Here is a 25,908-nt window from a genome sequence, read left to right on the forward strand (position 1 = left end):
TGTTTAACCAACAAACCAGTTACTGCATGTGACAGTGATTATCTGTGAAGCACTATAAGATGTTTTGATTTGATAAAAGAGCCATAAAAATGCAAGTTCTTTTCTGTCTTACAGAAAGAGTGATCAACTATTAATAATTTGATGTTGTGAACTGATTCACATCAAACTGTAATATGTTTTCTACCTTATGCTCAAGTGTTGTTTTTCTGGCATAGCTTTGTACATCATGGAACTATACTGGATTGTGAAGAAAAAGACTGGGATTTCACAATGAACGTTAATGTCCGCAGCATGTATTTGATGATCAGAGCATTTTTACCCAAGGTAAATCTACCCGAGGAGGCTAACAAATGTTAGGCATAACTATTCCAACATTGAAAGCAGAGAGACATATCTCTTAGTTGTTTGTGCAAACAATAATCTGAAATTTTGTACAGAAGGGTGTATTTTAGACAGCAGACACAGAAATGTAAATCTTTGAAGTACAGTATTTATTTTCTAAATTGTTGGAAAAAATCATTTATTCCAATTAAAATTGTAGTACAATGTTAACACAATAGTTTGTTCAAGATCAGCAAAGTAATGAGGTTAATGGATTGAGTGGCCTACTCCTGCTCCCAAGTTCAAATGTATTAGGAGGAGGTTTGAAGCTCAGAGATTGAACACATTTATAAATCAACTTGGTGTTATGGTAAGACTGAAGATTGGCATTCTGGAAGGATGAGAACAAGGGTCTGAAAGGTTTTCTTCATCCAAAACTCTCTTTAGGTCTTATGTCTCTATGACATGTAGTGATTGAAAGGGGGGAGGGGAACTAAAAATCAGTAAGTTCCATGCTTATAGAATTTATTAGGCAGAAAATATGAAGCTGGGTGAAGATATTTGGGTAAGCATAAAAAGTAAGTGAACAAACTTGAATATACAGAGAAAAGAAACATTTAAGCATCCTTGAGGAAATATACAAACAGAGTACTTGTGTTTGAAAAATCTGGGCTGCTGTGTTTATTCTGTTTTGTTTTAATTCAGATGCTTGCTCAGAAATCTGGCAATATCATCAACATGTCCTCTGTAGCATCGAGCATCAAAGGTGAACCATTTAATAATTTCATCCATTGAAGTTTGGGACGGTAGAATAAGTTGCCTTTCTCTCAATAATTCTAATGTAATGTTTTCCTCAATTGCATGGCTACAATTACGTTCATCTAAAAATGCACAGCCACTGCATGTTACAGTAAATTCTGTGAATTGCTTTGAGACGTGTTTGACGACATGATAAAGCTCTAGAGATAAATGCAAAGATTATTTTGGATTTGTAGGATGCAAAATTGTATTGGATTTAATCATTATTTCTTTAATTTTGCTTTGAAGTAACTCAGCTTTTGTTTTGTTGAAATGTAGATTGACATACATTGTGTTATTGTGTTATTTTGTGTGTATGTGGGGCAGGGGAGAATACGAGGCGTATAGTGTTGGTTTAGTGAATTGTTAATATCTGTTGCTCATGTATTCCAATCAGGAGTTGTAAACCGCTGCGTATACAGCACCTCAAAGGCAGCTGTTATTGGACTGACCAAGTCTGTGGCTGCGGACTTCATTGAACATGGAATCAGATGCAACTGTGTGTGCCCTGGTAATTGTGCAGCTTTTGTTTATTTGTGGATAATGTAGTTTCTCCTGGTGAATAATAACAATGCAATCTATCTTGTGGGAACTGTGGGAATTTTGTGGTTTCCTGTAGCCTCGTGGTTAGAGCACTCGACGTTAGGGTGACATCTTGGGGGCATGTTTCCTTACTCCACAGCTCTGCTTACCTTGCAGTAAGTAGGAACCCGGTTGTTAGATCGCTTTTCTGGAGGTAATAATTTCTTCCAAAAAAAATGGTCACCTCAATCCATGACTGTTTATGGAACACTGCTGTACGCAATTAGCTGCCACGTTTCGTCCACAAAAAAGAATAACAGTTAATAATTTGGTGACTTAATCCACGACTGTTTGTGGGACACTGCTGTGTGCAATTGGCTGCTGCGATTTGCCCACAAAACATAGAGTCAATTCACTTTACAGTATATTCTATGAAGCGCTGTGAGACTCTAGAAGACATGATAAGGTGCTTTATCAAATACAAAGATTATTATTTATTATAACTCTCCTGCAGAAGTAGATCACATCAGAGCAGAGTTCCTGTGACTCCCTTTGATATATTTCTTGCTATGACAAGAAGTCCCCATTTATGCGACTTTAAGGACTTGACTTTCTGTGATGCTCTTAATCCAACTTCAGTTTAGCACACCTTCTGCAACACCATTACAATAGTCCTGTCAATCACCTTGAAGTATAGTGTGTAAATGCACATACTGTCTCGATTGGGAAGCACTTGTTGAATCAATTCATTCAATCCCAAATTTACAATCCAGATTTATGGAGATATTCTTCTAGCTGTCCATGATAAGAATACTCTAACTCAGGGACATGGGAAAAAGAGGAGACATTTCAGCTCATTGAGCCCGCTCTGCCATTTTAATAGAATAATGGCAGATCTTTTAATTCTATTTCTCCACATTTCCTCCATATCCATGAATACCTTTGTTTCTCAAGTAGCTACTTATTTTCAATTTAAAAATCTCAGTTGATTCTGCATCTAAAGCTTTCTGTTCTTTGAGCTGTCCGTGTTTTTTTCCCCTCTTTCTCTTTAAAAGATATTTTCCTTCCTTCACTCCCTCCCGGTTGGTGATTGGCCCCTTCACTGATGCTCATCGATCAGTGTGTTCTATACAGCTACTGTAAGTTGTTGATTATTGCATGATGACAAATGGAGTACATTCACTTCTATATCCTGTTTGATTCTTTCCAGGTACCGTGGACACTCCATCTTTGAGGGGGAGAATTCGAGCAAGGCCAGACCCTGATCAGGTAGACATATAACAATAAATTCCAAAATGTTTTTATCTTGTAATGTTCATGGTGATGTGATTTACTGCAGTGATAAAGAGCTGGTTTACCTATAGCTGGTTAAGCCGGACACATCGCGGCCGGCTGATTTGCCCAGTTTAAGTGGTGGCCGAGGTTAACCGAAGTTCCATTACCTCTTTCCACCCAGTAGAGAAGCAGCAACGCCTCCTCCCTCCCATTGCCGTTCCCACTGAACGGGAAGAGGACCCACTAACTGCGGCTCTGAGATGATTGACAGCTGCTTGTGAATGGATGGGCATGTCACCCACTCACAAGCAGCTCCAGCTGTCAATCAATCATGACTTGACTCCTCCCATTCCCTCCCTGTTTATTCCCCATTCCTCAGTCCCCTCACTGATCAGCAGCCCAAAGCTGCTTGGGATTGGCTGAAGTCCACTGTCGATCAATCGAAATTTGACTCCTTCCATCTCCACCTCGGAGCAGCTGTTGCCCCAAACCTCAGTTTCCTCCTAAACTATCTGGTGTGCACCTGCCTTCAGCTTGGTGGGAGGACCTGTTGGTGGGAGGACCTTTACAGGACAGCATGTGACGTATTAGCCACCTTGATGTTCTCCAGGTCCAAGTTCAATGTCACATACCAGCCTTACTCAGCACCAGCTGCTTAATCCAGATTCTCACATGAGGGGCTTTGGCAAATAGATGTGCCTGCTGTGCAGCTGACTCTGCCTCCAGGGTGCTCATCGACAGGACAGTGCAGGCTGGAGCCCTCCCTCCCCGTCGCCATTTCCCCTGTTTACCACAATTCCACCTCACTGCTTGATCCCGAACTTCACAAATGGAAGCCTCTCTGCCCAATTTCCGGTAACTTGTAACCATAAAGGGAAATTGTTGGGACACAGGTATTACATGCCACAAGCTTAACCTGCATTGGGGCCTTGCAGTCCTTTAGAATGACAAGAATCCCTCGAGTGCCTTTTGTGTTGTCTGGTCCCTCGGGCCAGTGTCTGAGCATAAGTTGGTATCCACTACAACTCCCAGATCCTGATAATAATCAACAATTGTTCTGTTCTGTTGCTTACATTGAGTAAATCATTAGTTAAGCAGATCATTGTAACACCTATTTGTATGCTTTTGTGGATGATTGCAATGTAATTTTTGTACGTTTTCTTTTATGTACTAATTCAAATACATATCGTAACAAAGTAAATATCATTACCTCCGAACTAGGCTTTAAGTGATTTCCTGGCAAGGCAAAAGACTGGCCGAATGGCCACTGCAAAGGAGGTTGCCCATCTATGTGTATACTTGGCATCTGATGAAGTAAGTGGCTGGTTAGCATTTAAACTATACACAAACTATTGTGCAAAATGTATTTCAAATTTACATCATGACATACTGTATATAAATACATGGAAGAGTTAAGTGGGAGGCTGGAAGAAACCTTTTCACAGTAAATTATGTTTTATCATAAGGTGGCTATTGAGGCTGAGACCACAACAACATTTGAAAGGGAATTAGGTTAATATTTGAGGAGGAGCATTGTAAAAGAATATAAAGGAAATATAAGGGAAAGAGCAGGGAATTGTGATTAGCATCATCAGTGAGTGAAATTGGGCTGCAATTTCTATTATTCTATTCTAAATCCAATGGGGTAAAATTGCAAATGGTATAAAATGACAAAAATGCGCTTAATAGGAATCTTAATAGGAAACTCGAAGAATCGTTAAATTTGCAAACATTGATGAGAATATCCTCCGCTAGTCCATAAATTTAAACTTATTTCCAACCACTCCCGCCGCTCAGCAAACACTGTCCTGATTCATCACCCCACCCAATCTGCCCTGCTATGTGCTTCCCGGTCTATGGAACACATTGCCTTCTAAACCGACCTTAAGACCTATCTTTTCAACTACATGTTTGGCTGTTTTCTCCGCCCAACCCCCACCCAGCTAGGCTCCCAATCAGATGTGTGAAACACTTTGAGACATCTTCCCAACGTGAAAAGAAAGATGTTTTGTAAATGTAAATTGTAATTATAATGGAAATTTTCAAATTTCACTGACAAGGTCCATAAATTTGCCAGTCTTCAGAGAGTGAAGGTTAAGTTTTCATTGTACAAGCAAGAAAAGTCTAAATAGGGGCTGACATCACTCTCAAATAATACTATGTAAAGTATTTTTATAATGTTAACCATATTGACCATTTAAATACAGCAAGAAAATGACTTACTTGCAGGTCTTCATTCTTCAGTGGGGGTCAGCATGGCTCAGTTGGTAACATTCTTACCTCTGGGTTAAAAGATTGTGGGTTCAAGCCCCACATTGGAGCTTTGAGATCACAGTCTAGGTTGATACCCCAGTTCAATGCTGCGGCGAGCTGTCCCTTCGGATGAGACATTAAACAGTCTCCAGTCTCCCTTTTCAAGCAGATGTTAATGATCCTAAGACAATGTTTGAAAAGGGAAGGGATTTCTCCCAGAGTCCTGGACACTGATCCCCCAAAATTGTCACAAGAAAGAGTCGCCATTGACTGGTTGAATTCTTGCACATGGAGTGAGCCTGGAACCCTGGAAGTGAGCGCAAGTGGCCGACTGTAACTCACTCTGATTATAATACAATCTCATATTCTTTGATGTTCAAAGAACTTAAGGCACACTCAGCAGTATTATTTGAGAGTAATGACAGCCCTATTTAGACTTTTCTTGCTTGTACAATGAAAAAACCTAGTCGGATTTATGAAAAATAAATAACTCACATTTTTCTTTAGTGCCTTGGCACGTTAAAATGTGTTAAAGCATTTATAGCTAGAAGTACAATCAGTATGCCCAAAATAAAATTGGTCATTCAATTCATTCAGTTTATGGGACATTGCTATGCACAAATTAACTGCATTGTTCACCCAGAAAATACGGTCACTACACTTTATAGTATATCCTATGAAGCGCTTTGAGACATTCGCCTGACTTGAAATTCTCTATATCAAATATAAGGATTATTATTAATGTTGATTGAATATTTTATAATGGCATTTATAATGTGAACTCTTGTACTTACAGTCTGCCTATGTGACTGGAACAGAGCTAATCATTGATGGAGGGTGGAGCTTGTGAGAACTCACACTGGTCGAAAGGTCTGCATCAACTAAAAAGGATCCATTAAGTTGCTGAATAATGTTCCTTTAAGAATGGATTTTATCTCATTTTTCAAATCTTTACATTTCTTATGCTTTAGATTTCTTTACAAATAGTCTACTATAAAGCTCACCAAGAACAAAATCTGATCAAGTATGTTTCTCCAATGTTGCGTCGCGAAAACGATTAAAGAATGCCTTGAGAATAACAGGAATGTTCTCGTTTCATAATAGAATTCAACCCACAACAACCTGCATTTGTATAGCGCCCTTCAAGTAGAGTAACAGCTTGAAACACTTTTACAGAGATAGTACTGGAGGACGGAGGTGACTTACGGCTCGGTCGAGAAAGGTATATTTTAGCCAGGTTTTGAAGACAGATAGGGAGAGGGTAAGATAGAGGGAGGGAATTCCAGAAGGTGAGGGGCATAGAGGCTGAGAGCTTGGCTGCTTTTTGGGGAGCAAAGGGGGCAAGAGGATATACAGCAAGCCTGAAATAACTGAGTAGAGACAGTGTCCTTTGGAGCTGTCCATCTAAGGATGGTCAAAAATATTCTGTTAAAGGCTAGTTCAGCCCCATTATAACGCAGTTTGGGATTTCATGGACGCCAACCACTGCATTATAATTGGGCTCTACTTTAGTGTCATTAAATCTTCAATGTTCCCTTGGATAAACAGACAGGATTGCAAAGGTTAAGATATTATCTGAAAGTTGGCATCTCCAACAATGTAACACTCCCTTAGACCTTGGACAGTGAGCTCAGACTGTGGGGCTAAAACCCACAACCTTCTGTCCCAGATACAAGAGGGCTACTGACTGACTCAAAAAACAAAGAAAAAAGGTTGACGTTGAAAACATGAAAGTGAGGGAATGATGCGAAAAGGGAAAAACATGAAAATAAACAGCAAACTACATATTTTAAATGAAACAAATTTCCACTTAAAGGCCCAGTGGGTCTTGCTATACAGAACAGAAAGTCGCAGTTTGAATCCTGGTCTGTGCTGAGTTAACTGATCTCCGACTGATCTACAATTCAATCTTCCTGGATTGGGAAGATGAAATAAGACAGGATTCTCACTCCTGCTCACTATCTAGACACTCCTGCTGGCAAGAATATGTGCGTGAATATTATTTGATATCAGGTTTGGTTTGATGATTGAATAATAGCTATTTTGCAGTTACCATTGTTGTGGAAGCAAATCCCAGTAGAAGGGAGAAAAATGGAGGAAAAATGTGAAAGCAAGAAATAGTTATAATAATTCTTGTATTTGGTATAGCACCTTATCATGTCTTTGAGACGTCTCAAAGCACTTCACAGAATATACTGTAAAGTGAATTGACTTTATATTTTGTGGGTGAACTACGGCAGCCAATCGCGCACAGCAGTGTCCCACAAATAGTCGAGGATTGAGTGACCAAATTATTATTTTTTTTAAAATGCATTTTTGTTTTGAAGGAATTATTACCCCCGGAAAGGCGATCCATTAATTGACTAACAACTGGGTTCCTACTTACCACTGGGTAAATAGAGGCGTGTGGAGAAAGGAAACTTGCCCAATGCTTCACCCTGGAATCAAACCCAGGTTCTCTTGCTTGCGAGGCGAGTGCTCTAACCACTGAGCTACAGGACTCCACAGATGTGTTTGCAGAGCAGTAATTACACCAGCTTAGGTGAAATAACCTTTATCTTTGTGTTTCTTCCTGCATCCACACCTATGAGCACAAAGGAAAATATGTACAGATCAGCTCTGTACACATGGGAGGGTACAGTGAGATCATCAGTAAGGCAGTTTCACCAGATTTTTTATTGTATTTAACTGCTAAAGAAATAGCAATATTACACTAAAATAGCAGGATTGATAATTTCTTTCCTGCAATGTTTGTCTTTGTCAAGGGAAGGAGTGGTAGAAGATGGCTGTCCCTTATGATGGTATCTTGCATAGGAGATGTCTTCCACCCTATCCTGTAACTGATGCGGGTGCATATGCTCAAATGCATCGCACAGGCCTGGATAACATACTCAGATGCATCTGGATAACTAGTCACTGAGCCCTTTTCCCTTGGAATGACAAGTTATCAGGAGTTTTACTATATACAGTATGTGATGCTCTCATTTAATTGATTTCGATACTCTTAAACATATTGCTGGGTTTCACAATGCTGACTGAATAAAATCTCTGAGCTCACCATCACTGATAAGGCCATCTCTGCCTCTCCTCATTTCCCTCCCCTTTCATATCCCTCTTCTCTCTGCTAAACCCTACACTTCCTCATTCCACCCCCTGAAAAAACTCCTTCCTCAATTCCTCTCAAATGCCTTGCAGCTTCAAAAAATAATCCCTTAAAAATTTTGAAAAATAATAATTTGGTCACTCAGTCCACGATAATTGTGGGATTCTACTGTGCGCAATTGGTTGACATGTTTCGTCCATAAAATATACAGTCACTCCACTTTCCAGTGTATTCTGTGAAGCACTTTGAGACTTCTCCAAGACATGATAAGGCGCTATATCAATGCAAGGAATATTTTATTATTCTGATCTTATCTCTCTAGCCCTCCACCCGCCGTGACCTTGATCCCACCGTCAAGCTGCTAAACAGCTGCCTCTCTTCCATGTGTAACAAACTTGCCTCCTCGAAATCCAGAACCATCTCCCACCTCACCTGCTCCCTTTGGTTTCCTCCAAATCCCATGCATTTGAATGTAGATGACATACTACCAGTCGTGTAGTCAATCACCCCAATTCAGGCTCGACTACCTCTCTGAATACTGCCTCTCCTTCTCTGAAGCTGAAACCTCATTCTAGTCCAAGGCCATCCTTAGGGTCAAGGACATGTGGAGTCCTGCAGCTCAGTGGTTAGAGCACTCGCCTTGCAAACGAGACACCTGGGTTCACTTCCAGGCAGGGCAAAACCTTGGGCAAGTTTCCTTACTCCACACGCCTAATAATAATCCCTCCAAAAAACAAAACAATAAATTGGTCATTTTCAATCCACGACTGTTTGTGGAACACCGCTGTGCGCAATTGGCTGCCGTGTTTCGCCCACATATATACAGCCAATTCACTTTACATCTATTCTGTGAAGTGCTTTGAGACATCTAGAAGATGTGAAAAGCGGTATATCAAATGCAAGGATTATTATTATTATACTCAGCACCTCTTATCCACCACCACTCCATTGTTGTGGTAAACATCAGCCGGGAGGAAGGGCTCTGGCCTACACTGACCTATTGCCGAATACCCTAGAGGCAGAACCAGCTTCACAGCGAGCACAGCTATTCGCCAAAGTCCCTCACATTAAGCAACCTGAACCTGGATTAAGCAACTGGTGCTGAGTAAGTATGGTACTTGGAATTGGACCTCGAGAACATCAAGATGACTGGCATGTCACAAGCTGCCCTGTAAAGGTCAGATGCCCGTCAGATAGCTGATGATGAAACTCTGAGACCTGGGGTTACAGCTGACGGAAGGCATCTGTGAACACATTTGTGAACACATGTTCATATATCCTGGGCTTGGAATCCACCTTGACTTGTTTACAAAGAAATAACAAGAAAATTACATTTCTAAAGCGCCTTTCACATCGGGAGGATGTCCCAGGCACTGAACAGTCAGGGATCAGGACGCGAGCATGGGGTGGCAGGATTGGGATGAGGGAGGGCAGAAGGGGTAGGAGGGCGGTTGAAAGCATGATCAAAAAAGGAAGGTCTTTAGTCGTGTCTTGAAGGAGGCAAGACAGGGAGCAAGGTGAAGGGATTGTGAGATGGAGTTCCAAAGAGTGGGGTCAGAGAGGGTGAAAGCCCAGCAGCCGATGGTAGGGTGGGTTGGGAGGAAGACCTGGAGCAGGCCGGAGCCTGCTGAGTGGAGGGAATGGACAGGCTGATAGGGGGTCAGAGGAGGGGGTCTTTAAAGGGAGGACGAGGATTTTGAATTCTATCCTCTGAGGGATGGAGAGCCAGTGGAGCCAAGTGTGGGTGATGGAGTCACGGAGCCTGGTGCAGGAGAGGACACAAGCTGCAGAGTGTTGGATGATCTGCAGCTTGTGGAGGGAAGAGCTGGGGAGGCCGAAAAACAGGGAGATTCTGTAGTCGAGCCTTGAGGTGACGAATGCGTGTATGACAGTTTCGGTGGCCTGAGGGTTGAGGCAATGGCAGAGTCGGGCAATGTTGTGGAGGTGGAGGTAGGCAGAGTGGGTCATGGCACAGATATGGGGGAGAAAGTACAGTTGAGGGTCGAACAAGATGCCCAGGTTCCTAACTGGCTTGGTGAGGTGGAGTGTGCATTCGTGGATGCTGATGCTGCCAATGCCTGAGGTGCGGAGGTGATGGCGCGAGCAAGAATGTCTTGCTGACATTCATCCAAGTCTCATCCAGGACTTGATGTCAGATCTTGACATAAGCACCTGCTGTTCATGCTCCAGAGCTCCAACTGGTGGAACCATCACTCAATGGGAAGTGATGCATGTCTGAGCCGTAGGCAAGAAGATGGTAGCAGTGCTCGTCAACTGTATAGAGTGCCTTGGTCATGCCCCCATCTGGAGTACTGTTTTCAGTGGAGTGTGGGTTGGATCTGTCACTAGGTGGGTGGCAGGTACCAGGAACTCCATCTGAGCTTCCTGGTGCGCAACACAGCTCAGCATGTAATACACAAGAATATTGCCACCATCTTCCTGCCTATAGTTCAGACATACATCCCTTTCCATTGAGCAATAGTCCCACCAGTTGGAGGTGTGGAGTTTGAGCAGCAGCTACTTACCTTTATAAACCAGTCAAGGTGGATTGCAAGCACCAGATGTGCAAACACGTGTCAGTCTGGTGCAGTGGTAGCAAACCTGCTTCTGAGATTGTGGGTTTAATAATAATAATAATAATAATAATCCTTGCATTTGATATAGCGCTTTTCACGTCAGGAGGACGTCCCAAAGCGCTTCACAGAACACACTCGGGACTCACATAGTCTAAGCTGACACTCCAATGCAGTGCTGGGGGTGGGGGTGTGTGTTGTATTGTCGGAGGTGCAATACTTTGAATGAGATGTTAAACCGAGGTCCCGTCTGCCTGTTCAGGTGGACAGTAAAGATCCCGTGGAGCTATTCGAAAAGACAAGGGAACCTCTCATGGCGTCCCGGCCCACAAACACCCCCAAATAAACCTGGCGAGCCACTCGGTGGCTGCTCGCAGGACGCCCTCGCGATGGGAAAGGCGCTGCACAAATATAATGCTGTTGTTGTTGTTGTTGTTGTTGTTGGGCACACATTGGCTGTGAAGCGCTTCGAGACGCCTCGAAGGCGTGCTCAGGCGGTACCTCAAAGGCACGGATTGTTATCATCATCGCTGCTATCAGCGTGTGGTCTCTGCCGCCAAACTGATTCTCTGGATCAGTTGAAGCCGATTAACGGAGGGCGGACGCGAACCCCGACCCCGGGCGGCGCCGCTCGCTCTCCGCTGCCCCGCGGGAGGGGGGGGGGAGGGGGAGCACCGTGACGCTCGCTGCCCGTTTCCACAGCAACAGGGCCGAGGGCTGACCCGGAAGTGACGTAGGGGCGGGCGCGGGCGGGCGGGTGTGTGTGTGTGTGTGCGCGCGGGGGCGCGCGCGGCCAGTCAGCCCGGACCAGAGACAGGAGATGCCTCGCGAGTTTGAGCTGTGCCCGGGGCGCCCCATCGGCGGGGACCAGCCCTGCTTCATCATCGCCGAGATCGGCCAGAACCACCAGGGAGACCTGGAGATAGCCAAGAAGATGATCCGGATGGCCAAGGTACCCACACACCCACCCACCCACCGTGTTGTGGGGAGCCTCCTGTGCTCCCGCCTCCACTCCCAGGCAGTGAGGGAAGGGGGAGCACTATGTTAAATTGGGCACAGCTGCCAACACTGGATCTTGGATCTCACTGGTCTAAGCTGACACTCCAGTGCAGTGTCGGGGGTGGGGGGTATTCTTCGGATGAGGCATTAAACTGAGAACCAACAGTGGTGTTCATCTGGTTTATGACTACCTTGTGTGGCTCGGAGCTGAGCATAGTATAGGCTCGAGCCCTAAATAAATATGTATACACTTACACCGTGGAAGCTGCTTTAGCTGGACGCCAGGTATATCAACCCTGATGTGGAGTCCTGTAGCTCAGTGGTTAGAGCACTCGTCTCTCAAGCCAGAGACCTGGGTTTGATTCCCGGCACGGCGAAACCAAACCCTGGGCAAGTTTCCTTACTCCACACGCCTGATAATACTCCACTGTCACAGGATAGTTTAAAGCATTGGCCGCAGAATGTGCATGTTTACGAATCCAATAGTGTTTTCTTGTTCAATGTTTTTTTTTCTAATTTGTAGGTTAAGTAGCTTTGATGAGGTAGATCTACAAAGTTGTAGAAAAAGATTTTTTTTATTGAAAGCGGGTGTGCAAAGTATTAATAATAATCCATACATTTGATATAGGGACTGACTGCTATATCTCAAGGGCTAGAATAGAGAGGTATGGGAGAGGGATGGAAGCTTGCTTGGCATATAAATATTGGTACAAACTTGTTGGAATGAATGATTTGCTTCTATGCTGTAATGTTCTATAATTATGTAATCTTGGGCCAATGAAAAGCACTTAGAAAGTGGTTTGGCCAATGTTTTCCCACGTTATCTTGTATTTAACGTGCTATTCAATAAGGGCCAGGAATAAATTAATTTCATATAGAAAGCTTTTGTGTAAAATGAATAGTTTAATACATGGTTTAGAATGTAAAGATTTTAAATTTTTTATAATATATTTGGTGGAAACGGTTTCAATGACAACTTTCACAAGAGAATTGGATAGGTACTTGAAAAGGAAAATTTGAAAGGATATGGGGAAAGACTGAATGGGTAGCTCTTCCAAAGAGCCGTACAGGCATGATGGCTGAATGGCCTCCTTCTTGTTCTGTAATTTGCAATGATTCTATGATTTATGGTTGAAAATAATGAGATTCCCTTTAAGTCAACCAAAGCGTCAGGCAGCGTTCATCCAAATACTGATTTTACAGTAAAAAACTCAGGCAAAAAAACTTGTTGAAAAATTTTTTAAAACATCTTGTCACTTTAACTGCAGGCAGGCAGGCAGGCACCAGGCCACCGCCCCAAATTTGAACAGTCCTCCATTAAAATGAGAGTGAACTTCAGTATAATGCAGTCCTCAATCCCCCACTCACGCACCTTTAATACATCATGAGAGATTGGCATAAAAGCATAGACATTTACAGAACAGAAGGAGGCCATTTGGACTATCGGCTTTCATAAAAGAGCTATAACTTTCCTTTTCAGTTAGTTACCTACTAGCTCTGATAATAACCAACTGAAGGAACTGCTTTGTCCGTATAGGAGAGTTTCAGTGTGGCATCCTGAGCCTCTCCCCTCTTGTGGTGATGCATCTCCCATTGATATTGGAGTCTCCGGTATTGTTGAGGGATGGTGGTGGATAAACCGGTTTAGACAATGCGTAAGATCACAAAGATCACATTTCTTAAATGTGTCCAGGGTTCTTTTTAATTAATGTTTTTACTTAATTGTTCAAACCTCTATTTACTGTATAAATTGCAACACAAGAGCTCATTAATATTTAAATCAAGATTTTGTTTAAAATGTAAATATAAAAAGATTTACAGCCGCGTTTATAAAGTTTGGAATATCTTTAAAGTACAATATAAATATTCTGTACAGTATAAATATTCTGATCCCAACAAAGAATTTATAAGTATGAATTTGGCTTTGATGATGGTATTCTTAACTCAGGGTCAGAAGGTGTGGGTCAGGCCAGAGACTAATCTGACTTCTTAGATGCAGTACTGGGAGAGCACTGATTTATGGAAAGTATTGTCCGTCAGAGCTGTTAAAACTAGTTTCTTTCTGCCTCTTGTTTAAATGGATGTTAATATGACTATATGAAAGCTGAGATAATTTCTCCTGTCTATTGGCCAACCAACCTCCAAATAAAACAAAAACAGAGAGGGCTGGGAAAACTCAGCAGGTCAGGTAGCATCTATAGAGAAAGGAAAGTCAGTCAACGTTTCGGGTCCACGACCCTTCATCAGATCTGGGGCATGTTGGGAGGGAGAGGTTTTAATAATAATAATAATAATCCTTGCATTTGATATAGCGCTTTTCCCCCATCCCCAAGGAGGATAGCCACAAGTTGGTCATTTGACATCCAATATGACAGTTTTTAGCCCTCGATTGATGGATGACAGGTAGCAGAAACTCCCTGTGAGCTTCCTGATAGGCAACAAAGCAACACATGAAATACGTGAGAGGAATGCCATCATCTTCCTGTCCCCCAGCTTGGGCGCACATCCCTTCCCATTTAGCGATAGTTCTGCCAATTGGAGCTGCAGAGTTTGAGCAGCAGCTGCTTAACTCCCTGCAAACCAATCAGGATGGATTTCAAGCGCTGTATGTACAAATGCAGGTTCTCAAACTCGGACTCCAGGTAAAGCTTTCCAGCAGCTGTTGCCTCAAGCCTCAGAGTTTCCTCATCAGCTACGTTGACAAAGAGGTGATGGAGAAGGAGAGCATGATCAACAGTGTCAAAGACAGTCGAGAGATTGAGGAGAACAAAGAGGAAGCAAGAGTCCTGGCCATAGAGAGAGAATGTCATTGATGACTTTGACCAGGGTAGTCTTGGTATTATGAGCAGGTAGAAACAGGATTGGAGATGTTCGTGCCTGTCCGACATCAAGTCCTGGACGAGGGCCGACTTTCTCCAACTCAATGTCAGCAAGACCGAGGCCCTCCTGATTGGCTCGTGCCAGCACCTCTGCACCTTAAGCACTGGCAGCATCAGCCTCCATGGCTGCACACTCAACCTCACTAAGGCAGTCAGGAACCTGGGTGCCTTGTTTGACCCTGAACTGTCCTTTCTCCCCCACATCCGCACCACGACCGGCACTGCCTACCACCACCTCCGTAACTTTGCCAGTCTCCACCACTGCCTCACCCCTCAGGCTGCCGAAACCCTCACCCACTCATTTGACACCTCAAGGCTCGATTACGGGAACTGCCTTCTCATCTTTTCCAACTCTTCCCTTCACAAGCTGCAGATCATCCAAAACTCTGCAGCTCGTGTACTCTCACACACCAGGCTCCGTGACCCTATCACTCCCACACTCGCCCAACTCCAATGGCTCCGCATCCCCCAGAGAATCGAGTTCAAGATCCTTGTCCTCACCTTTAAGGCCATCCATGGCCTTGCCCCCTCCTACCTCTCTGACCTGCTGACTCCCTACCAACCTGCCCGCTCCCTCCGTTCATCGGGCACCGGTCTGCTCCATGTCTCCCGCCCGACCCGCCCTACCATCGGTGGCCGGGCTTTCAGCCTCTCTGCCCCCACACTCTGGAACTTCATCCCACAGTCCCTTCGCCTCACTTCCTCCCTTGCCTCCTTCAAGGCCAGTCTCAAGATCCTCCTCTTCGACCGAGCCTTTGGTCTCCCTCCCACCTCACTCCCTTCCCTCACCCGTACACCACCCCTCCCCCATGCTCGGGCTGTTTGGGACGTCCTCCCGGCGTGAAAGGCGCTCTATAAAATGTAATTTGTTGTTGTTGTTGTTAGTGCCGGGAAAAGAAGAGGAGAAGCTGAGAAGCAGTATCTTGGAGAAAAGGAAGGTTGGAGATGGGATGGTAGTTAGGGAACAGGAATGGGTCAAGAGAGGTTTTCTTTACGAAGAGGATGATGACAGCTTTTTTGAAAGAGGCGGGGATTGCCCATGGACAGTGGTGATTGAAGGTGTGTATTCATGGGTGGGGGGGAGCGGTGGTGGTAAGAGGTGGTGGAGCAGGGAGGTCAGGGTGCGGTTGGGGTCGAGGAAGCACTTGGTGGGTCTCATACGGGAGATGAGTGAAGAGGGTTGAAGGAGAGACTGGTCGAAGGTGTGGAGAGAGGGATGGGAGGTGGCCGAAGGGAATGGGGCTGGCAGCAGCAGAGTGAATCCTCAATTTTTGACCCATCATCACCTCGCATCGGCTTGACAACAGATTATTGAATCAAACTGAATCCACTGTGGTGGTCTTGGTAGTTTTTGTGTCATGTTGGCTCAGTTGGTAGCATTCTCACCTCTTGAGTTAGAAGGTTATGGGTACAAGCCCCACATCAGGACTTTGAACTCTCATAGTCCTGACACTTCAGTCAGTACAGGAGGTATGTTGCATTATTGGAGGTGCCGTCATTAAGATGATGTTAAACGGAGGGTTGTCTACCTGTTCAGGTGGACATTAATGATTCCATGACACTACTTAAAAAGAGAATGGAGTTTCTCCTAGTGACTTGGCCAAGAATCTCCCAGTTAAAATTTGCATACACTTCTTGGCTGTTTGTGGGACATTGTTGTGTGCAAATTGGCTACCATGTTCCCCTACAAAAATAAACCTTTTGAGACATCGTCATGATATTGTCAAATGTAAGGATTATTAATACTTTTTCGAGTTAGATATGCAGGGTGTGTTCTTCCAGGGAGACAGTAGGGAACAATGGCAAATAAATGTGATAGTGGGAGATCAGAGAGGTTGACTGTCACACACTAAAAGATTGACTGTCACACACAAAGTTGAGAATGCAGGTAATTGGCATGTAGGTGTGTGCTGTTAACAGCGCTGGCTGTTATGAGGGTTGATTTTTAAAAAAAAAATAAGTGATGTGTCAAAATTACTAATGTAAAGTTTCTCTTTCCAGGAATGCGGGGCAGACTGCGCCAAATTTCAGAAGAGTGAGTTGGAGTACAAATTTAACAAGCAAGCCCTTGCTAGGCCGTATGAATCCAAACACTCATGGGCAAAAATATATGGAGATCACAAGCGTCACCTGGAATTCAGTCACGAGCAGTACAGAGAGCTGCAGAAGTTCGCTCAGGAAGTTGGCATCTTCTTCACAGCATCTGGCATGGATGAGGTACATCACAATTTTAGATTTTACTTTTCAGTATTTTGTTCACACAAACCTGCACTTGTCAGTGGCACCTGATACTCTGGAAATACTGACCAGCAATCGTGTTTTAGTTTGCCAGTGGCTGCAAATGAACTGTGCTTCCATTATAGTCAATCTGCATAGGTACAGTACAATATGTGTTATAACTGTATCAGCCTGTGTATCAGGGTGGCTCAGATGAGGTAGCACTCTTGCCTTTGAGTTAGAAGGTTATGGGTTCGAGCCCCATGTTGGGACTTGGAACTTGGATAGTCTAAGCCGACACTCTATTGCAATCCTGGGGATTGTTAGGGGTGTGGTTCTTTGGTTGAGATATTGTATTAAAGGCCTATCTGCCTGTTCAGCTAGTCAATGAAGATCCAGTGTCAATATTCAAAAAGAGAAGGGAGTTTCTCCAGGTATCCTGGCCAACAATCCCCCAAATAAAATTGGTCATTTGTTTCATGGCTGTTTGTGGGACATTGTTGAGCTGTCAATTATTATTATCACCCTGTACTTGCCTCTTTTTGAAAGAGCTGAGCGATTTCATGGAGATGGGGGAAGGTTAAGCAAAGTAATAAAATGGCACAGATAGGCATATTATCTTCATAAGATAAGAGGTTAGATTCATTTTACAGTGAGATTATTACCATAGACACTATTGAAGTTGAATCGATTAACAGCACTTGAAAGAGGATTGGATAAATACTTGAGAAAGAAATATTAAGAGCCGTAGAGTAGGAACAAGTGAATAGGATTGGAGCAGGTGCCTCTAGTAGTGCTTTTAGAATAGGCTGAATACCCTTTGATTTCTTCAATGAGCTATTTACAGTGTCTTTCTTCGGTTTCACAGATGGCTGTTGAATTTCTTCAGGAACTGAATGTGCCGTTCTTTAAAGTTGGGTCTGGAGACACAAATAATTTGCCATATTTGGAAACCACTGCGAAAAAAGGTGAGCAATGCTGTAGACTTTCTAAGGTAATATTTTTGTTCATCGTTACATGCAAAAGTTGGTATGTATAAAGTAGATGAAGTTCTCAGTTTGCTCATTTTGTTATGTCAGGCCGTCCAATGGTGATTTCCAGCGGAATGCAAAGCATGGAAATGATGAGACAAGTTTACAAGACTGTGAAAGGGATCAATCCAAACTTCTGCATCCTGCAGTGCACCAGCGCATACCCAGTATTACCTGAGGATGTTAATCTGCGTATTATCACGGTCAGTAAATAGTCACACATGTATCGCTATAATGCATCGACTTTCATTCAACTACTATATTTAATTGACCTGAATGTATTTAATTTGTGGTGTATCTTCAAAAAATACTTTTAATTTATCCTCTTCATTTGCTGTCTTTTTTTGTTTTCTAGTGCCTTCCTTCATCCCCTCCTATAGTGCCCCCCACCCCCCGCATGGTAGAGTGCTGCTTCCGTTACATTACATTTGATATAAAACCTTTCGCATTAGGAGGAAATCTCAAAAAAAAATTCCAGGATGTGCAATGTCCCCCCTGCTCGGGTCCTGACCCAACTGTGCAGCGCCTTGGGACGTCCTCCGGACGTGAAAGGCGCTCAACAAATGGAATCTTGTTGTTGTTGAAGTGTAGTGACTGTATTTCGAGGCGAACGTGGCAGCCCATTTTCACACAGCAATGTCTCATAAACAGTCATGAAGTGAATGACCAATTTTATTTGTGGAATTGTTTACGAACTCCTTTGTCTTTTCGATTAGTGACATGGGATCTTTGAGGTCCACCTGAACAGGCAAAAAGGACCTTGGTTTAAGCAGATAAGATCTCGGTTTAAGGGATCATTTGAATAATGATTCATTAAACCTCCAGCAATGCGGCATACCCCTAGCACTGCATTGGAGTTTCCACTTGGCTATAATGAGTTCCAAGTCCCGACTTGAAGCTTGAACCCACAACCTTTTGACTCCTAGACAGTGCTATCAACTGAACCAGGCCAATGCACAATACAAACGAGATGGTGAACTGAATGGGTCATTCACACCTTATGGTGAACAAGACGTCAAAGACTACCTGAAACAATTGTGCTTTTAAAAATCTATTAGAATTTCTTTTTTTTAAAGAAAGTAAAAGCATTTTAAAACTGACAGCAAGTAAAGCAATTTCTGCGATATTGTGCCCAGGGGACTGGGCACAATATGAAGTTTTATGAAGTTCCCTGCTTGTTCTCTGTTGATCAATAAGGATTATTTTTTCTAATAACAGCAATAATAAGGGAGCCATACAGTCTGGGTCTCCAGAGTAGCTCAATGTTTAGATCATGTTCATCCACGTTCAAGGTGTGAAATAATGGCCCTTTTTGCCTTGCTCTTGAGAAGAAGCTCTGTGCACCCAGAAAATGACTCATCTACACTCCACTTCCAAACTAGCAGAGCTTCGCTTTGACAGATATTGAATGTGAAATAACACAGGCATTGGAGCCTTGAGACCTTTTGGAGGTTGTGTGTGGAATTATTTAATTCATCTTCATAATTTGCAGAGTGCTGAATGTGTTTGATGAAGTGAAACTTGGTGATGGAACTGGTTGTGAAACTCGAAGAAGCTTCATAAGTATCAGTACAATAGGACTGCCACGTGGGTGTTGTGGAGAATATCTAATGAACAGGAGAGGTTAAATAGCACCATGTCGCCTGCTTAATCTTGTTTTCTTATGAGTTGCCAGACTGCTCTTGTAAGTATGAGATAAATGTCATACTTACAAGGAGTCCTGTAACTCAGTGGTTAGAGCAGTCGCCTTGCAAGCGAGAGACCTGGGTTCGATTCTCGGCAGGGCGAAACCTTGGGCAAGTTTCCTTACTCCACACGCCTGATAATAATCCCTCAAAAAGAAAAAAATAATAATAAAATTGGTCGCTTCAATCCACGACTGTTTGTGGGACACTGCTGTGCGCAATTAGCTGCCGTGTTTTGCCCACAAATATACAGTCAATTCACTTTACAGTATATTCTGTGAAGCGCTTTGAGACGTCTAGAAGACGTGAAAAGCGCTATATCAAATGCAAGGATTATTATTATAAATTGTACAGTGCTGTAGTACCTTATTTGTGCTACCAGGTGGAGCTCTTGGTAGAAAATTGCAAAACAGTATCATCAAGTGTTGTGAACCTACCATTACAAGAGGACAGTATTTCAGAATAACCTAGTAAAATACCTGGATCCTCTGCAATGTATGAAAGATTAAAATTCCTGCCAACCCACGGGAAATTGACTCCAGAAGCAAATCCCATAGGGAAGAGTTCTTATAGGATGAAGTAATATAGTTCTACAATGCAATTTACATTCATAAAGTGCCTTTCTCATAAGGAGGATGGAAGGATTTATGTGACTTGGATTCCTTATGATAGAAACCAAGGTTGATTTATTGTATTAATAATAATCATTGTATTTGATATTGTACCTTATCATAACAATACATCTCAAAGTGCTTTTCAGGATTTATGGTAAAGTGTAGCAACTGTGTATTAGTAGATGAACCTGGCAGACAATTTCAAATAATAATAATAATAATTTGATATAGCATTTTTGATAACATCTCAAAGCGCTTTACAGGATAGGTGGAGTCCTATAGTTTAAGAGTACTCGCCTCGCAAGCAAGAGACCTGGGTTCAATTCCTGGCAGGGAGAAATGTTGAGAAATTTTTCTTGCTCCACACTTCTGTTTATCTAGCAGTAAGTAGGAACCCGGTTGTTAGTCGATTGGTGGATTGCTTTTCCGTGGGTAATTATTCCTTCAAAAAATATAATAATAATAATAATTTGGTCAATCAATCCATGGCTGTTTGTGCAATTGGCTGCCACGTTTCGCCCATAAAACACAGTCAATTCACTTTACAGTATATTCTGTGAAGCGACTTGAGATGTCTCGAATACGTGATAAGGTGCTATATCAAATGCAAGAATTATTATTATAGTAACACTGTGAGCTACAGAGATTTTGTAGGCAAAATGGGGTAGCTAATTTGCGCACATCAGTGCTCAAAACCAGCCATGAAGTTAATGACCAATTTCATTTTAATAGTAGCATGGGGTCTTTAATATCCACCTCAGCAAGAAAGAATAAAGGGTAAGACCCCTTCAATGTCCCCATTTACAGAGCTCCAACACACCTCTCAGAAAACACAGCGACTCGTAAAATTCTGGATTTGCCTAAAGATCTGGTTACATCCTCCCGGTGTGAAAGGTGCTATATAAATGTAAATTTGTATTATTCTGTATTTCAAATACATAATGTAACAGCAGCAATAATGATGATTTGAAAAATTAAGCTGTTATTCTGGCTATATATTGTTTGACTGTTTGCCAAAGCAGAATGTAAATCAATGTCATTTTTCTCAAATGAGTATTTATCAAGGTTTGTTTTCTTTGTGTTTTTAACATCCTGCTTTCAGGAATACCAAAAGGAATTTCCAGACATTCCCATTGGATATTCTGGTCATGAAACTGGAATTGCTATCACTGTAGCAGCAGTAGCTATGGGAGCCAAAGTTGTGGAACGTCATGTGACCTTGGATAAAACTTGGAAGGGCAATGATCACGAAGCATCCCTGGAGCCGAACGAGCTAACAGAACTGGTTCGCTCAATCCGCATCGTGGAGAGAGCTTTTGGGACCTCCGTCAAAAGTATGCTGCCTTGTGAGCTGGCCTGTCACAATAAGGTAACTCATTTTTAACTCATTGACCACCTCGCATTTGGTGTCAAAGATTAGAATAGGGAGGGTTTGGGAGTATGATGACAAAGGAGGCAATTTGTGGTGGAGAAGAGAAATTTGGGATGGTTCGTGGCCTCCAGATGATTATGGAATAGAATGAGATTTGGGCTTGGGAGGGGGTGAGGAGGTCGTCATGGAGCTGACAGATTTTGTGACGGGTTACCAGGATGGTTTTTGCCATTTTAAAGTGGAGGGGTGGGGTGTGGGTGGAGCTGCATGTACTTTTGTTGGAGGGAAACCATCCTATAGTCAATGGTCTCATAGAATCAAAGAAATCTACAGTGCATAAGGAGGCCATTCAGCCCATCACTTCTCAGCAGCTCTGAGAGTGAGGCCTTCATTCAGTCCCACGGACCTGCCTTATACACCTTCAAACCTTTCATACATTTGTCTACTTTCCTTTTGAAACCCACAATGGTCTCTGCCTCTACTGCCTTACTTTGCGTGGCATTCATGTCCCAACAGCTTGTGGGAAGAAAAATTCTAAGCTCTCCTTTTGCTCTTTTTGTAATTGTCTCATACTTATGATCCTAATTACTGACTCTCCTACCAGTAGAAATAACTTCTCACTATTTACCCTCCCAAAAATCCTCATGATTTTGTACACCCATGTCGCCATCTGCATGTTCAGGTGGACGTTAAAATTCCCATGGCACTAAATTGACTGCTGCATTTGCCCACAAAACACACACAGTTATTGCACTTTACTGTATATCCTGTGAAGCGCTTTGGGATTTCCTCCTGATGTGAAAGATGCTAAACCAAATGTAAGGATTATAAAAATGATATCCCCTATAAACATTCTCTGCTCCAATGAAACTAGAATGTGAAGAACACAGTGCCTAGGTTTCTTAGATCACCACTTTTCTGATGGAGTTTGTTTCTATTTTTAAGATGTGGATATTATATGAACATTTAAGAATTTTACTTCACTGAAGAGGGAAGTCCCAATCAATGCATCTTCTAGGTTTTGCTTGCTCAGTGGTAGCACTCGACTCTGAGCTAGAAAGTTGTAGGTTCAAGCCCCACATTGGGTCTTGGCACTCATAGAGTCTAAGGTGACACTTCAATGCAGTGCTGGGGTTTCGCTGCATTGTTGGAGGTGCCGTCTTTTGGGTGAGCTGTTACACCAAGGCTGTCTCCCCAGTCTACCTGTTCAGGTGGCAGTTAAAGATCCTACGGCACCATTCTAAAAGAGAAGAGAGTTTTTCCTAGTGTCCCGGCCAATACCCCAAGTAATTTGTGGGATTGTTGGCCAGGACAGCGCCTTGCGACGTCCTCCCGACGTGAAATGTAATGTTGTTGTTTTATGTTGTTGTAATTGGTCATTTATTTCATGGCTGTTTATGGAACATTGCTGTATGTAAATTGGCTGCCGCATTTGTCCAGAAACACACACACAGTTACTATATTTTGCAGCATATCATGTGATGCACTTTGGGATTTCCTCCAAATGTGAAAGCTGCTACACCAAATGTCAGGATTATTATGAATCTATAAATGGTTAAAATATACTTTTTCCTTTGTCTCTAGCTGGGCAAGTCTGTGGTGGCGAAGTTGGCGATTCCAGCAGGAACATCGTTGACACTGGATATGCTGACTGTGAAAGTAGCGGAACCCAAAGGCATTGCTCCTGAAGAGATCTTTAATCTGGTGGGGAAGAAAGTAAAGGCCAAGATAGATGAAGATGAAACAATCACTGAAGAATTATTTTAGAATTGCGGCAAGTTGTCTTGTTTTTTTTCCACAGAGTTTGCAAGAATTAAACTACAGATGCCTTAACTTTTACGTTTCAAATAAAGCCGTTCATGTATTAAACTGAAGTTGCATCTGTTTGTTATGGTGGACGATAAAGGTCCCATGGCATTCCCTCAAATAAGATTGATCACTCACTTCATGGACGTTTGCAAAGAATGGCTGGCATCTGTTGTTTACAAAACATTATACTACATATTCTGTGAAAGACTTTTGAAAAGACCTCTCGACGTGGAAGGTGCAGTACCGAAAATGATTGATGTTATAAATATCGGCCTGGCTGCATCTTCCCTGTCTTCCTACCCCCCCCTCCCCTGTGTATTCTGCTACAGTCTCACTCCCCACCCACCCCCACCTCCTTGTCCTCGCTAACCCCGTAACCCAATTGAAATTGAACACCTGCCCCTTGATCCCTCCCCACCAAGCTGTTGACAACTCAATTGTCTCTCCTGCTCCTGCTGGCAGATAGGATGCATTAAGATAGTAGAATAAGAGGACATTGGTTCAGAGTTGTAAAGGGTAATTTCAGGACAGATACCAGAACATTTTTCTTTATTCAGAGGACAATTAATGCCTTGAATAGGATATCAAGAAGGAGTTCATTTAAAAAAAAGCTTGCCGCTGTGCTGGAAAGGAGAGTGGGTATAGGGTGCAGCGAAAAGATCAGATGGGCAGGTCTTCTAAATGTTTAGTAACAACACTATTGTTTGAGTTCTTTTCCTAAATAAACAAATCATGGTTGCGATTATATTTCAGTCAAAACAAGGAAGCCTAAAAAAACAAACATCAGAGTTTTAACTCTACAGGTTGTTCCTAGTGAATCAATCAATATCAGCTTCAGGATACAACAAATTTACATTTGTATATCGCCTTTCATATTGGGACGATGTACCTTGATGCTGGACAGTGCAAGTTTTGCACCTGAATTGGAGGTTGGAGCCGAGGATTGAAAGCTCAGTCAAAGAGGAAGGTCTTGAGGTGAGAGGAGGGACAAATCATAGGGACTCGGATGGAGTTCCTGAGAGTGGGGCCAGATAGGCTGAAAGCCCGATGGCTGACGGTGGGTTGGGTTTGATGGGGGACGTGAAGCAAGCTGGAGGCTTTGATGGGTTTTTAAAGTTTGAGGAGGTCGCCGAGGTAAGATGGTGCAAGACCTTGGAGGGATTTAAAGGTTAAGATGAGGGTGTTGAACTTGATCCACTGGGGGATAGAGAGCCAGTGGAGCCGGGCGAGATTGGGGGTGATAGACACATGGAAAGATGAGGAGGAGGCTGAGGGAAGATAGAAAGACGAAGGATGTCAGAGGAAAGTGCTGGAAGGTTTGGGGGGAAATAAGAATTTGATGATGAGAATTTTTAAGGGAGGAACTCGAAAGTGTTTCACAGGAAATGCTGTATAATGGAATGGCTGCAGGTTTTGTGGGAAAACAGATGGCATGACACTTCAAAAAGAAAAGGGTTTTCTCTCCTGGTGTCCTGTCCAACAATCCTGCAAATAAAATTGGTCACTCACTCCATGGCTGTTTGTGGGACACGACTGTGCACACTGGCTCCTGTGTTTTGCCCACAAAATACACAGTACAGTATATCTTGTAAAGATCCTTTGAGACGTCTCACCGACATGATAAGGCGCTATATCAAATGCAAGACTTAGTTTTACTAAAGAGCGAGGTGTTTAGAAGAGGTGAAAGTTCCAGCGGTGTAAAAGGATTGGCTGAGTAGAACTCTGGAGATGAGAGCCACTCCATCACCAAGAAGGTTGGTCCTAGCAGACTTTTGCCAGTCATCGTTCTGCATAGCTGATGTGACATTGTGCGGATGAGCCCAATCCTGCTCTGCCTTGTGGATTTCCATGCACCAGCAGGTCTAATCGTACGGTCTCCTCCTATTCTTATATTCCTAATAATGATGGGGATTTACAGGAGTAAGGATGGGGGTTACAGTGGATCACGCCTAGATTCTACATATATTGCTCACTGTTCATTCAATCATTCAACAACAACAGCAACAATTTGCATTTAAAAACCGCCCAAGTGCTCAATCAGTGAAGCACCACTGTTCCCAACTATCCAATGCTCTCAGTAGATCTAGGCGGTCAGGNAAAAAGTTTAAAGTTCTATAAACCTCCTTCGCATTTTCGGTGATTTCAAATAAACAACTGCAGGTTTTTTTTGGTGCCTGACACATTGAAACATCTCAGAGCACTGCTCAAGTGCATTGATTGCTCCCAACCCCCAGAAGATAGAGTTCAAAGTTCTCATCCTCGCCTTCAAGGTCCTCCATGGCCTTGCCCCCTCCTACCTCGGTGCTAACTCCATATCAACCTGTCCGCTTCCTCCGTTCAGCAGGCTCTGGCCTGCTTCACATCCCCCGCCACCATCGGTGGTCAGGCCTTCAGCCTCTTTGCCCCCACACTTTGGAACTCCATCCCACAGTCCCTCCTCCTCGCTCCCTCTCTTGC

The 25,908-nt window shown here is 43.1% G+C and overlaps 2 protein-coding genes across 2 annotated transcripts in view; both read left to right on the plus strand.

Moving 5' to 3' along the window:
• The window catches only part of bdh2 (3-hydroxybutyrate dehydrogenase, type 2), a gene marked incomplete at its 5' end in the record, with an annotated part of 16,149 nt that extends 9,908 nt beyond the window's left edge, over positions 1–6,241 (plus strand). The window contains 6 exon segments of the mRNA NM_001292674.1: positions 217–324; positions 1,027–1,087; positions 1,517–1,630; positions 2,852–2,910; positions 4,138–4,230; positions 5,966–6,241. Coding sequence (NP_001279603.1) covers positions 217–324; positions 1,027–1,087; positions 1,517–1,630; positions 2,852–2,910; positions 4,138–4,230; positions 5,966–6,019 — 489 coding nt within the window.
• Positions 6,242–11,589: 5,348 nt separating this feature from the next.
• On the plus strand, positions 11,590–23,511 carry nansa (N-acetylneuraminic acid synthase a). The gene is made up of 6 exons (XM_007891880.2): positions 11,590–11,797; positions 16,725–16,940; positions 17,809–17,908; positions 18,020–18,174; positions 21,373–21,639; positions 23,227–23,511. Exons 1-6 carry the CDS (start codon positions 11,666–11,668, stop codon positions 23,407–23,409), a joined length of 1,053 nt encoding a protein of 350 aa, XP_007890071.1. The 5' UTR covers positions 11,590–11,665; the 3' UTR covers positions 23,410–23,511.
• Positions 23,512–25,908: the final 2,397 nt, after the last annotated feature.

Source organism: Callorhinchus milii, unplaced genomic scaffold, assembly GCF_018977255.1.
Source record: "Callorhinchus milii isolate IMCB2004 unplaced genomic scaffold, IMCB_Cmil_1.0 Scaffold1, whole genome shotgun sequence".
Taxonomy (NCBI): domain Eukaryota; kingdom Metazoa; phylum Chordata; class Chondrichthyes; order Chimaeriformes; family Callorhinchidae; genus Callorhinchus; species Callorhinchus milii.

Excerpts from the sequence above, each read along its gene's own strand:
- nansa (XM_007891880.2), top strand. The coding sequence starts at position 11,666 with ATGCCTCGCGAGTTTGAGCTGTGCCCGGGGCGCCCCATCGGCGGGGAC. Across the intron at positions 11,798-16,724 it reads AGATGATCCGGATGGCCAAG|GAATGCGGGGCAGACTGCGC; the intron begins GTACCCACACAC and ends TTCTCTTTCCAG. Across the intron at positions 17,909-18,019 it reads GGAAACCACTGCGAAAAAAG|GCCGTCCAATGGTGATTTCC; the intron begins GTGAGCAATGCT and ends TTGTTATGTCAG.